Source organism: Spodoptera frugiperda, chromosome 16, assembly GCF_023101765.2.
Source record: "Spodoptera frugiperda isolate SF20-4 chromosome 16, AGI-APGP_CSIRO_Sfru_2.0, whole genome shotgun sequence".
Classification (NCBI taxonomy): Eukaryota; Metazoa; Arthropoda; class Insecta; order Lepidoptera; family Noctuidae; genus Spodoptera; species Spodoptera frugiperda.
The window spans coordinates 8225669-8238891 of record NC_064227.1 but is presented as its reverse complement, the minus strand read 5'-3'; the positions used below and the strand labels follow the sequence as shown (position 1 = coordinate 8238891).

Below are 13223 nucleotides of genomic sequence, written 5' to 3'. Positions count from 1 at the left end.
GATAATTTAATATCATTCCTTCTTCATTTATAAAAGTATCAAAATTCAAACCTAAAATTGAAAGTTCCTTCATCGAAACCACTTTACGCAAGCTGTTACGGAATAAAACCGTTGAATACTGAGTCAATTCAACAATGAAATCCGACAAACACATTTCGTTTTTGTATTATAACATCGAAGCATAACAGTTTGAACTATCAACCAACACGGTTGACGGCAACTGCAGCATATTATTTACAATTAATTCGTTACGTCACGTGTACGCTGTACGCCCATAGAGCACCACCGTGATTACGGTAATGACGGGAAGCCATGCCATTGGTTTCCGTGACAAACGGCCAGTCATCGCCAACCACCATTATTACAGGACTTTGCAACGTCATCGTGCTACCTTACTTCAGGTTTATGTATAAGCCTATTGGGTACTATTGACGTATTTTGGTAACCACCTCATAAGAATTAATTACCGGGAAAGCCCTATGTTTGAAGCGGAGGTTTATGTATAAGCCTATTGGGTACTATTGACGTATTTTTGGAGTAACCTCCTCATGAGAATAAGTTATTGGAAGAGGTCTATGTTTAGAAGAGAGACGTCCTGTGATTAGTATGAAAATGATGATGATCACAGACTCATAACTAATTTAGGTAGTCCTTAGAAATGTTTAGTAGAGCCTTTCTCCATTAATGTAAACCCTGATATTAGCTAATTTTGTAGGTCCAATTTTGTATTTGTCAGGTCATTCAAAATACTATTTTAATGTGCTTCAATTGAGCCGGAATGGAAACCGGTTTTTACCGGTACTTTTGATATATTTTGCCTTACCAAAAAACTAATGGTTCACTAATACAGTTTTCCCATATTTATGTATAATCAGTTGTCGCTTTATAAAGTCATTATTTCTGTTATTTACATTACCTACACTAGTTTTATTGCTTCCTACTTTTAACTCGTGAAACACAAAACATAATTATCGTCTTTATTATGATCATAAACTTTACTTAAAGCTTTAAATACTGTATTATCATATCCAAAGAGTGCCAGCCTCGCAAACCCTTGAACTGGTTAATGAAAGTGCTATCAACAAATAATAAACATTAAAAAGTACCTTTTCAATGATCACATCGTTATTATTTCAGTTATTCGCCTGAAACTTTACTGAAGTTTCAAAATAGTAATTTTACTGAAGTTTGAGACGAAATAGCCTTTAAATCAGCCGTCACCACTTTGAAAAAAACACATTAATTACATATTAATAGAGTTGACTGAAATTTGACTTACTATACAAACACGCATTACTAAATTACTACTATTACTTCCACACAAGTAACCCAGTTATTAAGACATAAACGTGTTATTGTTTTATTATTTGATAATACTTACTTCATAACAAACACCCATTATCTTGCGACACTACGGAAATAAAAAGATAATACAGGTAAAACTTAATTACTAAATGTAGATATTTCACAGAACTTTATGACACATATAAAAAACCCCAGTGGGTTCCATTTTGTATATATAAATATTTAGTTTTACGTGTAAATGTAAAGCCTATTCGGTATAATATAATGTGTACTGTAGAGCCTTTTTATTTGTTACCCGATTTCCCCAAAATTATGGTAATGGTATTACAAGCCATGGGCGGCGCCAATTGTTTATTATCAGCGGATCTGTCCGATCGCTCCGTTTATCGGCTAACTTCATACAAAAAAAAAATACTAGAATATTTTTTGACGCTGAACTCTGCACTTTCAACCTTCGGCCAATAGGGAAAAACCAAATAGGTAACTGTGCAGACTGTGCCTAAATTCTTTAATCAACCATAACTGTCTAAGTATATACTAGCTTTCTGACAAGGCTAAAAGACAATTTCAAATTGTAAGAAATGTTTTGGACCAGACCCCCAAAAGGACAAATATTACACAACAAATACATAACACATAATTTTATTACAGCATTTTATCGTAACAACACACGCGTGGGAATACCAAAAGAAATCAAAATTTTATTGCTAAAAGATATGATATCGAACGAGCGTGCGGATTTTGTAGATATTCGGTAAAATAATGATTATTGCGATTTACTGATAGCTGAGTGAAATGGCACTCGGTTTCTATATGGCACTTCAATTAAAAAAAGGGATAATGCAGCCTATACACCTTGCTATTTAACTTAAGAGTTAAACTGTATAGTTAAATCGTAAAGTGTGTAGCGGGCAGAAGTAGTGTAATAAATAAATTGATAAGAAGGAAAAGCTGCAGTCCAGCTACAGTACTAGTTCGAATTCTACGTATATCGGTATCATCACATCATCAGCCTATAAGTGGCCACTGTTGGCCAAATACCTCTTCTCACACAGAGAAGATTTGAACATTAATCAAAACGTAATTAGAAATTATAGGCCTAGATTTCCTCACGTGTGGCATTAAGCTGTTATCGGTATCATATCTTTTTTCCTTCACATTCCTAAATATATCTTTGCAAATCTCTACAACAGTTCTGCGATTATGCATGTTTTATGAACACTTCTCCTTAACATGATTACTGACAATCATTTACATTACATAATCCAAACACTATTTATACTAAGATTAATAACGTTTATCATTATATCATTACATTTAAGAAAATTACAATGCTTACACAAACCCACATACGTCGAGATAAGTGAAACCTAGCAACAAAAGCTTGTATGTAATGTAACCTCGAACGACGTCACAGTTTACGAAACGCTGGAATTTCTTTATCTTATATCGTAGAATACAACTCATTACAAGATTCCTGCTTTCCTCAGTTTTACTACGCAAATTGTTTATGCACTATGCTGCATGCATTTTAATCATGTACCTTTAAATTTATAGCATTCCTCTTTTTTCTTCGAGTCTTCTTGACATGTGCATGTGATATTACAGTTGTCAATGCATATTACATTGGTATGGCTTAAAACTGCGACCAATCACCTGGAATTGGCAGCTTCTAAAATTTCGAGAAAATTTCGTTGCGAGGCTCCGTCATGGAGTAAGCTTTAGAACAGGGTGATTTCGAGAGTAATTGTTGATGACATTCTCCCTAAATTCGAATTAACAATTCCCGATTCCCCTACACCCCTTAAATTCCTAACCCCCAAAAAGGCCATGCTAGCTAAGGAGGAGGCGGGGCGCGTGAGAGAACGAACCTCTTCACGCCCCAGCCGTCGCGAGAGACACTCCGGGCGTCGGGGATCGCGCGACGATCTCCGGCCACCGTAAGTGCGGGTCTGCGGACGGCGAGCAAGGGTAGCTCGCCGCCCGACCAGAACCAGACCCGTGCGTGCGGCGCGTCGCGTTCTGCGCGCGCCTCAAAGAGCCATCAGACCACCACAGATGGGGCCCAGTAGGGCTGATGCCTAATCCGGAGCTGCGGACTACCTAGCGGGTTTACCGGGGCTCCGGCTCGACGGGCAGGAGTAGGAACGGGGTGGTTTTTAGTCAGTAAGAGTCTGACACTCCCTCTCGCCTCGCCCAAGGCGGGAGAAGTCATTGGATGATTTTCCACCCTGAAAAAAAAAAAAAAAACCCCAAAAGGCCGGCAACGCACTTGTAACGCCTCTGGTGTTTCGGGCGTTTAAGGGTGGCGGCGATTGCTTGCCATCAGGTGAAAATACAAATTATATGAACACGAAGCTCCTTTTCAGGTATTTCAGTGTTGCTATCGACGTATGTGTGCGTCAGTACATTATCACTAATTATGTCAAGTAATCCTACTGTATCTGTGTTACGTAGGCGGCTCGTCACTCGTAGTGTAACTATTAGGTAACTCGTAGTAATTCGTAGTGGGTACATGTATACTATACTTGTATAGGTACGTGTCGTCAAGCTGTTTTCAATGGATTGAATAACACTCTGTACTATAATCCTGTCATGGATTATAATTCTAATAGATAGGTGGATGAAAGTTCAGAATGGAACGTGGTTTATAAAAGTAAGGGGTTAGAAGTGACAATGGTTTAAGTTGTATCTTAATGGTTCTACGTCTACGATTTTGAAATTAAAACTTCTATATAAACGCACATACTAAATAACTCTAAAGTTAGATGAAAATAACATGTAGTAGTAATTAGAAGCAAATATTAAAAATATTCGTGAAAATTCAGATCAAAGTTTATCTGCATATTACTAACACAATTTCCCTTTAAGTATATTACCCTATTACCAAATCTCATTCAATACTATTATAAGTAAATATAAGTAATGAGCCCCATACTACATATAACAAAATTCCCCATAGCTTAGCAACAGTTTCCATTAAGTTAATGCTAGATAATGCGACACAGCACAATATGGCCGTCCTTGCTCACAGCTAACACAACCGTCACGCAATGCTTATGAAAATCACAAATATGTCGCCGCTTGCGTCAAAGGAGACGTTGCTACTTCAATGTAATTCTACGATACAAACGATTCGATTTACACCAGATACTATTGTGAATACCGGCGGCGTGTCTAGACTAAACTAATGAGTAGTTAAAGGGAGCGTAGTTAAACCTTGCAGTTAGTGACTTTGAGAGACGTCTTTTTTAAGGGAAGGGAATCATCCAATGTTGTCTCCTGCCTTGGATGGGGCGAAAGGAGTATCAGATTATCTCCAAGTGATTAAAAACTACCCCGTTCCTACTCCTGCCCCATAACCCGCTAGGTCTTCCGCAAATCTGAAGTTGTTTCCTGATGTTATTTTACTACTGTCTTTTAAACAATTTCGAAAGTATGAAAACTGCAAAGATGGATCTAATGATGACACAACTGATTCTAAATGGTCATTTTGACCGCAAATCGCACTTAAATACGTTAACAAAAACACGACAGGTTGTCAATCAGCAGCACGTGTGTCACATACAAATTAGTTCGCTGGCTACTCACGTGGGTACGATGTTGTTGTGGCCATTGAAGGCCGCTATCACAACACTGACCGTACGAATCATCACACATCAAAATGTTAATTTAGAAAAATTCGCGAACGAAAATCGCGATCAGTATTCTGGGTGCGCGCAGTTTCGCGACTCTTGCGCGTTCGCGTCCTAAATATATTATTAATTGTCGAAATGCCAGTGTAGCGGGGTCAGGAGGATCATTTGAACATGCGCATACGACTAATTGTTATATTTATTTTATACTAATGGTTACTGTATATTGTTTTGGGTGAGTCACATTAATGGGTCGTCATTGCCAACTTGTTTAAGGGTGCTAATTTCACGCGATTTTTTATTATGAAAATACAGTCGAATCAGGTATCTTCGACTTCGGTCCTACACAAATCAAGGGCGTCCAAAAGGGAAGCAAGATTGCTGCCTGATTATGGAGCTCGTTCGATATTACATAGCATATGATATTTCAATACATGACCCAATTTCAACAGCTGATTGTGCGCACGATAACACTCAACATACATAAAGATGTTTATCGGTTGATAAGCAAACCTGTATCTATGATTATTATTAAAATACGACACGTTTTCTTTGAATTCTCTAGTGCTCCTGTAAACATGCAAGAATTAATTATACCTATAGCCTTCGTGTAAGATTAAAGTAGCAAGTTTGATCATTGCAACCAGGCACTCTATCTTAAGAAAAATAAATCTTTTAACCCCAACAATACGATCCAATCCTATCAATAGGTAGCTTAAAGCATACATACATACATCACACTAATATTATAAATGTGAAAGTTTGTTTGTTTGTTTGAATGTTTGGCAGTCGATCACGTTAAAACTACTAGCCGGATTTTGATAAAATTTGGTACAGACAGGGTATGAGCTGACTTGAGTGATAGGATACCTTTTATCCCACGATAATGCGGGCAAAGCCACTGGCAGAAGCTAGTATTTCTGTAATGTAAAAATAAATAGCAATCCAAGCTGGAAAGGAGGCTTCTGCCATCTATATATCATATCTATATATCATCATACCATTTTCCACTCTCTATATTTTCAACAAGTCTAAACGAAATCATTCACTATTATAACATGTATGTCGTTGGCACTAACCGTATCATTGTGCAAATAATATAGTACTGCATCTGGTGCCAAGTTTCTACAGAGACGATCACAACTTTTTCTTCTCACACCTTAATCTCCCTGGTGATATGATGATGGGCTGATTTGAAGCCAAACGAAGTTTCTGTTGTAAGTCTTGTCAAAGATTTTTATTTCAATGACTTCTTATATAGGCATATTAGAATAGGAATACGTTTTATCAGTCTTTCGATTAGTGAAGTTAGCTGTTCGATCTAATGCGTTTTTTAATACTCCCCATGGCTTGTCTTATGCATTTACTACCAATTCAAAATCTAAACATACCAATTTAACAAATTAAACACAACTATTACTATAGATTAATTGTAACTTAGATACAGTATTAATTCTTAACTTAAAGTTTACCACGAATTTCAGTCAAAGTAGAACATAAACAATAAACCTGTTTGTCAATAACACTGCGCTGTTAATAAGTAATAACTATTTATTACCTACTTATGTACTAACTAATAACCATTTACCCATTTTATAACATTTTACTCAATATATACTTTTAGTGCATGGTATATAATATTTATAAGCTTACATATACAATATTAAAGTAAACAGGATTTGTTTTTAGCTCTACAAATATCATATTTATGAAAATAAGCATATTTATCTATATTATGTTATGTATGACACTTCAGGAAGTTATCATTAGCTGCCACCATACCCCCATCCTTCATTAAGGTCTGAATGTAAACTAGGTAGATAACATATTGCTGAACAAATAAATCAGCCTTTTACCTGGTCCTTTAATTAGAGGGGAAAATCATCCAATGACTTCTCCCGCCTTGGGTGTGGCGAGAGGGAGTGTCAGACTCTTTCTGACTAAAAACCACTCCGTCTAAGGAGCCCCGGTAACTCATTAGGTAGTCTGTAGCTCCGATGGACAAAGGCCTGACCTAAAGAAGGAATGATAATTTACCATCATGCTTGCTCAATGTTGATTGACAATTTCCAAAGAACACAGCTTAGTGTATAGTTTAATTACCTATTAGCTATCTTTACTTACGACAATGTGGTGTTTATCTAAAATTTTCTAATTTGTTTATGTATAATTTTCTAGATTCTAGAAATTATCAAAACGATTTCAATTGATATGTTTCTAGAAAATAATGATTGATTAGAGCATCAGTTAAACGAATTCTAAAAATCAAACAAACAGATCCGCGGCCCAATCATAACTGAGTAGCGGCCATGTATTACACATTGGCATAATTTGCCCGTATACCGACTCTTGCGCATGTGTGGCCGACAAGTGAGCCTTGACCGTTAATTCCCGTCAATACCAACACTAGTTTATGTAGATACTATAATTTTGAGCTCTAGTCGTCTTTGTCCTAATAGAAGACAAGTCATAAGGTGAAAGAACATTTCATCAGGCAAATAATATACTTTAGAGTACTCGAACTTTATGATGTATGTACGCCTTTTATTCTCCGAAGAGGTAGGCAGAGGTTGCACATAATGTACCTAAACCTACTTTTCACCATGTGCTATAAGTCTCATGTAATAGGGAGTGACCCTTTACCATATACTGGCCACAATTCCAAACTCCGTGCTACTACTAAAAATTTTCGAAAATATGAAAAGGGTTCAGTAATACTTGCACTTAAGCTTCATCAACATAGTCCCTATTGAAACTAATTGATCTGTAATAAAACAGTTTGAAATGTCCCTTCAGCTTATATTATTAAAGAAAATAGATGACTTAAAGAAGATTTGCGATTATTCAGGAATAGGTTACAATATACCAAACTCGAACGTACATTTTATATGAATGACGGAAATACTAGATACAAATAAAGTTTTATTGTAAAACCTCGTATGTAATAGCCCGACAAATGGCATTTCATAATAGCTCCATCAAAATTATCGTAGCATGGTCATCAGAATATAGATAAATGCTATCATTACCAGTAGTTTTTAGTCTCATTCCCATCGCAATAAAGGATTACGATACACCTGCATAACCAAGTAAGGATTAGATTCAAGGAATCAGTAGGAAGATAATGAATCTCCTACGGTATCCTTACTAAATTATATTTTTACTAGCTACTCCAGCGTGGTTTTATCCACTCTGCTCAACTCCTATTAATATTAGCGTGATGTCGCATAGCCCATAGCTTTCCTTGATAAATAGACTATCGAACACAAACAGAGTTATTGAATTCGGACCATTAGTTCCGGAGATTAACGCGTTCAAACAAACTCTTCAGCTTTATGTAGTAGCGTAGATATCTTGTATCTCTTTCTGTCATGTCGTAACAAATAGTTTTTACGCTATGATTTTTACGTATGGAGATAGTTAGATCTGCAGTAATTTTTTCCTTCGACCACCCAAGCAAAGCTGTGCCTAACAACCCTGCTAGCTGTAAGTCAGCCTGAGAGCCTTACTTACTTTTCATTTGTTTATACAAACAAAACATATTGTTTTGTTTTACATTTACCTTATCTACCTAGTTTCCAAGAGTTCATGGTGGGGATCTTCTCATAATCGTGATTGTCACGAATGTATGAGGCCATGCAGTTGATGCAGTACCCATTTGACATTTGTAATAAACATGATGTTGTACTTAACCTGTACAAATACTGTTTTATTTATTTCCAAGACTTAAATTTCGTGTATAATAAATCAGTTTGTAGGCTGTTACTTTCCCTACATTTTTGAGACTTGGGTTCCTTAAAGCTAATCAATAAAATACTTTTAAATGAAACCTGCTGAAATACAACGTAAATCACTATTTGAATATAAACAAATAATAATAAAAAGGTACTATACAAACATTAAAAACAAATAAATAAATTCGGTACAAACAAATTTCCCTTTTGTATGTTAACTCATGCGCCGTTTAGTATGCGCGTGCGTACCTTAGGTCGGATCCTCGGATCGAGGATAAACGAATGTTATGTGTTACCCGTTAGTCCGCGTCGACACGTCTTGTTTTCACACGAATGCAATATTTATTAAGTCTTTTATACAATATTATCATCATCATATCATCAATAGCACTGTACTTGACTAAGGACCTCCTCTAAGCAAGAGGGGTTTACCATAATCTCCACGCAGGATAGTTGAGTTGGGGATCGCAATTTTGAGGTCCTCTGAATGTTTTGGTTATTTTTTAGTTTCATGTGGATAAATGGAAAGTAAGTTCCAATAAAAGGTGAAAAGATTGTATGAAAAATGATACCTTTGAAAGGTGTTTGATGAAGAGTATACAAGAAGAAGACATGTTATACTGCGAAAGCTGAAAGTAATTCTAAAACAAAATGTATAATAATATGTGACTAGCTGTTCCATTACCATCTATTAAGAAAAATAAATACCTAAACTCAACTTGTTTTACACCAAAAAAAAAATGTTTCTTATTTCAGGTGTCCTAATCTAATTGACCAATTCACCACAAGCATTTTGTGTGATCCTGTTACTCATATTAGGAGATTAACGTGAATTCTCTCATTGTTCCAGCCCGCCTACGTTCAAGACATTGACGCCGACCTCTCGCACTCAGCTGAAGCAACAGTTGATGCGCGAACATGCACAGGAGCAGCTGCGCAGAGAATCGTTACAAGTAGGTAGCTTGTTCTTTACGTTTGTCTTTAATAACATTTAAAATATCTAACTAGATTATTAGATTACTGCCCACGACTTTAATTGTATCGTAAAACTCTATAAACATTAGCATTTAAGTCTGAACCTTTCCTTCTTTAATCATGCTGTCTGCTGATGAAACGCTATACAAAATTTCGTCCTGTAGTTTTTGCGTTTATCGCGTTCAGACTAACAGGTATACAGACGCGAAGGGGGACTTCTTTTTGTAATATGTAAAGATCTTGTTATGTAAGGAAGATTTACTCTTTTGTTTAGTTTTTCAAGACAATTTCAACCGTATCATCTATCTTTTCCAATAAAACCTTGTCAATTTTGACTAAGTACTCGCTGTTCTATTCTTCCTATTCAGCCATTTTAGTATTGCTTACCATTATGACAATAATACTTTTCATTTATTCTCTTGTTCCTTCCACAATTCTCTTTGCTTTTAAAACACTCGGTTAAGGAAAAAGCGATGCAAAACATGCCTTCTCTAAAACATCAGTTAAAGAGTTTATAGCGTACATATAAACAGGTATAATTCCAAAGTTATTGCAAACACGGTCGTCCTGTGTGATCGCACGACAGATTATAAAATTTCAAAGTGTATCATGTCAGTAAAACTCCCACGCAGCTTACCTAGTACTGGGGAAAACCTGACTTATGATGTCCCGTAGGTTACTGAACTATGCAATGCACATGTGCATAGTAAATGCGAGGAACTCTAAGATGGTATTCATGTTTTGATATTACCTAGTACCTAGTACTGGGGAAAACCTGACTTATGGTGTCCCGTAGGTTACTGAACTATGCAGTGCACATGTGCATAGTAAATGCGAGGAACTTTTAGATGTCATGTTTAGATAAATGTTTTAGTCTGTAAATATTAGTGTCTTCTTAACCCGGCGTCATGGGGGTGGAAAAGTATTACACGGACGTTGGGGTGGGTCTCACCGACCCGTTCATAATGTCGAAATTATTTCAATAAATTTATAAATAACAAAGACTATTTTTATGCGTGTTTATATTTTTGGGTATTTTTGTGATATAATAAAACACAAATATTATGTTATATTATGTTTTAATTATATATAATAACATTTAAAAAAAGAACTAAAATTATCAACAAAAATTTTCTCTTCTACTTAAATGTAATTATATTATTATTAATTAACAATCAGTCTTAAAATTTTATGGCACTTTTTTGTAGGTAACTAAATAAATTTAAAAAATACACAATTAATCATTTGGAATCATTATCTTTGGTACAGTCAGCACAGAAAGGTACTATATGTTCTACGCAGATATATTGCAATCGAATAGACAGTGGAATGTCATCATTATCAGACTCTGAGATATCCTGTTCTGTGTCAATTGAAATACTACGCTCACTCAAGTGATCTTCTTTGTCACACACATCCTGGTCTGACAACTCAGTGTCAGAGTCAGACTCTTGTAAAATTGCCAGAATACGCTGTCGTTCAGCCTCTTCATGGTCCATTTTTACTAAGTACCTACAAAAAATAGAAATAAAATACATAGAACTATATATAACCAGCTACAATTGTAAATAACAATAAAAATCAAAAATAAAAATGATAAAGACACAGATAATAAGTGAAACAATATGTATACAAAATGGCGCGAAATTGTTACACCGACTGCGGGGATGGGTCTCACGTACCTTTTTTAACTTTGTGCACCTGTATCTCCCACTGCGGCCGTGGCACGACTAACGTGTAGCTTGCGACGCATAGGACAACTCAACAGCTCCAGCTATTGAGAAGAGCAGCAACGTCACACGCATAGTAACCGAACTACAAGCGAAATAAAATGTGGTGGGTCGCACAGACCCAACCCCCATGACGCCGGGTTAAAGTTTTGTTGTCAATGTTATTCCTAAAAATATTGTGTATCCTTTCTCCTTTTGCTACATTTAGATCTTTTTTGAAAGCTTACGAACTGCCTAGGACTATATCCTATTTTTTGTCTTCATCTGTAATATGTTCTCTTTCCTTCTCCTTCAAACCATGACCTATACCACCAATTTCTATTTTACTGTCTCCAACTCATTCTTCATCAAAATCAAAATGTTTATAGTAAATCCGTGCGAATTGTCTAAGCAAAGTTATTATATTATCACGTTCCTTATTAGGATCATTAAATTCAATGGACATCACATGGTTTTCATTAGTTGTAATCCTATTAGTATCGTTGTCTATATCCACTTATATATTTTCTGCTAAATTTTTATTGACTTTGTTTGATTCGTTAATTTGAGCTTCTTGTTTAGCACTCCGTGTTTAGTTTCGAGGATCTTTGTTTGCGTCATTGTTTTCACGAATTTGTAGATTGTCCTCATTGGAGTATAGATTTTGTATTATGAAATATGCTTGAGGAGGTACGACTTAAACTATAAAAGCGTCTATTCTTCCTTCTCACCTGCTGCTGTCTGTAATTAAAATAAATAGACATGGTTTTGTTACTGATATGCTAAAATACTTCTTTCTTTCTTTCTTCTTCTTTAAAATTTCTAACTTTCCTCACCATTAACTTATCCAACTGTTGGAAATATGGTAGACCTAAGCATAGCATGGAAGGCAGGAAGGAGCATGGAAGAGACTTTCATAAGTCTCTTCCATGCTCCCAGACCCCAATGATTTTGCACATGTGTATAATGATGATGATGATGATGACTTTACTTATGGTTTCCTATATTCCTTGCAGGCACAACAAGCAGGTCAGTCCAAGGACAATGAGGAGAAGAAGAAGTCAAGTCCGGCGGAGGTGCCGCGGATCACGCCTCACGTTGACCTACCGCCACAAGTATTACAGGTCGGTACAGAATTAGTTGAATATCTACCAAAAACTGCACATTTTTGTCAAGAATCCAATGTAAAATCTGTAATTTATATGCAATGCAAGGTTTTGTTTGGTTTGTGGATGAATAATATGCTTAAAAGTAAAGTAAGATTTACTAGTAGTACTAGTCTTATCTGAAGAGGTACGTACCTCACTTGCCTGATCCTTGGGAGTACAAGTTAGTTTACATCCATGTCAATGTAACGCCATTATTTTATGAGTTCCATTCAATAAAAGTATTTTGAATAAATAGATATCTGACTATGTAAAAAATATATGAGTTTTTTTTTCAAAATAACGGGAGAGCTTGTAGTGTGCCCTTATAAGTAGCGTAAGTTAGTTGAATAAGAGAAACTTAATTGAAGTGATTTATAAGATCAACATCTCTCTTCATTATGCCCTAAGTCTCTTCATTGCACACTATGAATTTGGAAAATCAATAATTCTATTGCTTTTTCCAAGCCAAGAACTAACCTCTCAAGACTTCTTATCCACAAGTTGCCTTTGCGACCGCTACTACACTATTTTTAACACTATCTCCTAACATTCCAGGTGCGAACAGTTCTGGAGAACCCCACCAGGTATCACGTGATACAGAAGCAGAAGAGTCAAGTGCGCCAGTACCTCAGTGAATCATTTCAACCTCAGACGCAGGTACAGTAACCATACAATATTAGGTACTATTTATTTAGTATTTAGTGTTACCTATCTCTT

General features: G+C 36.0%; 1 protein-coding gene and 1 long non-coding RNA gene across 9 annotated transcripts in view; one reads left to right on the top strand and one right to left on the bottom strand.

The window, feature by feature from the left end:
- Positions 1-13223, top strand: part of LOC118280591 (transcription factor EB) — a 113024-nt gene that overhangs the window by 90315 nt on the left and 9486 nt on the right. For all 8 annotated transcript variants that reach the window (XM_035600741.2, XM_035600740.2, XM_035600742.2 and 5 more), the window contains 3 exons: positions 9525-9627; positions 12375-12482; positions 13062-13163. In XM_035600741.2, the coding sequence (XP_035456634.2) occupies positions 9525-9627; positions 12375-12482; positions 13062-13163 (313 nt within the window). The remainder of the gene's footprint in view (positions 1-9524; positions 9628-12374; positions 12483-13061; positions 13164-13223) is intronic.
- LOC126911556 (uncharacterized) lies at positions 10712-11524 on the bottom strand. Its single transcript, XR_007706102.1, has 2 exons — positions 11332-11524; positions 10712-11161 (listed from the first exon to the last, which is right to left on the bottom strand). It is a non-coding gene; the product is annotated as an uncharacterized LOC126911556 (long non-coding RNA).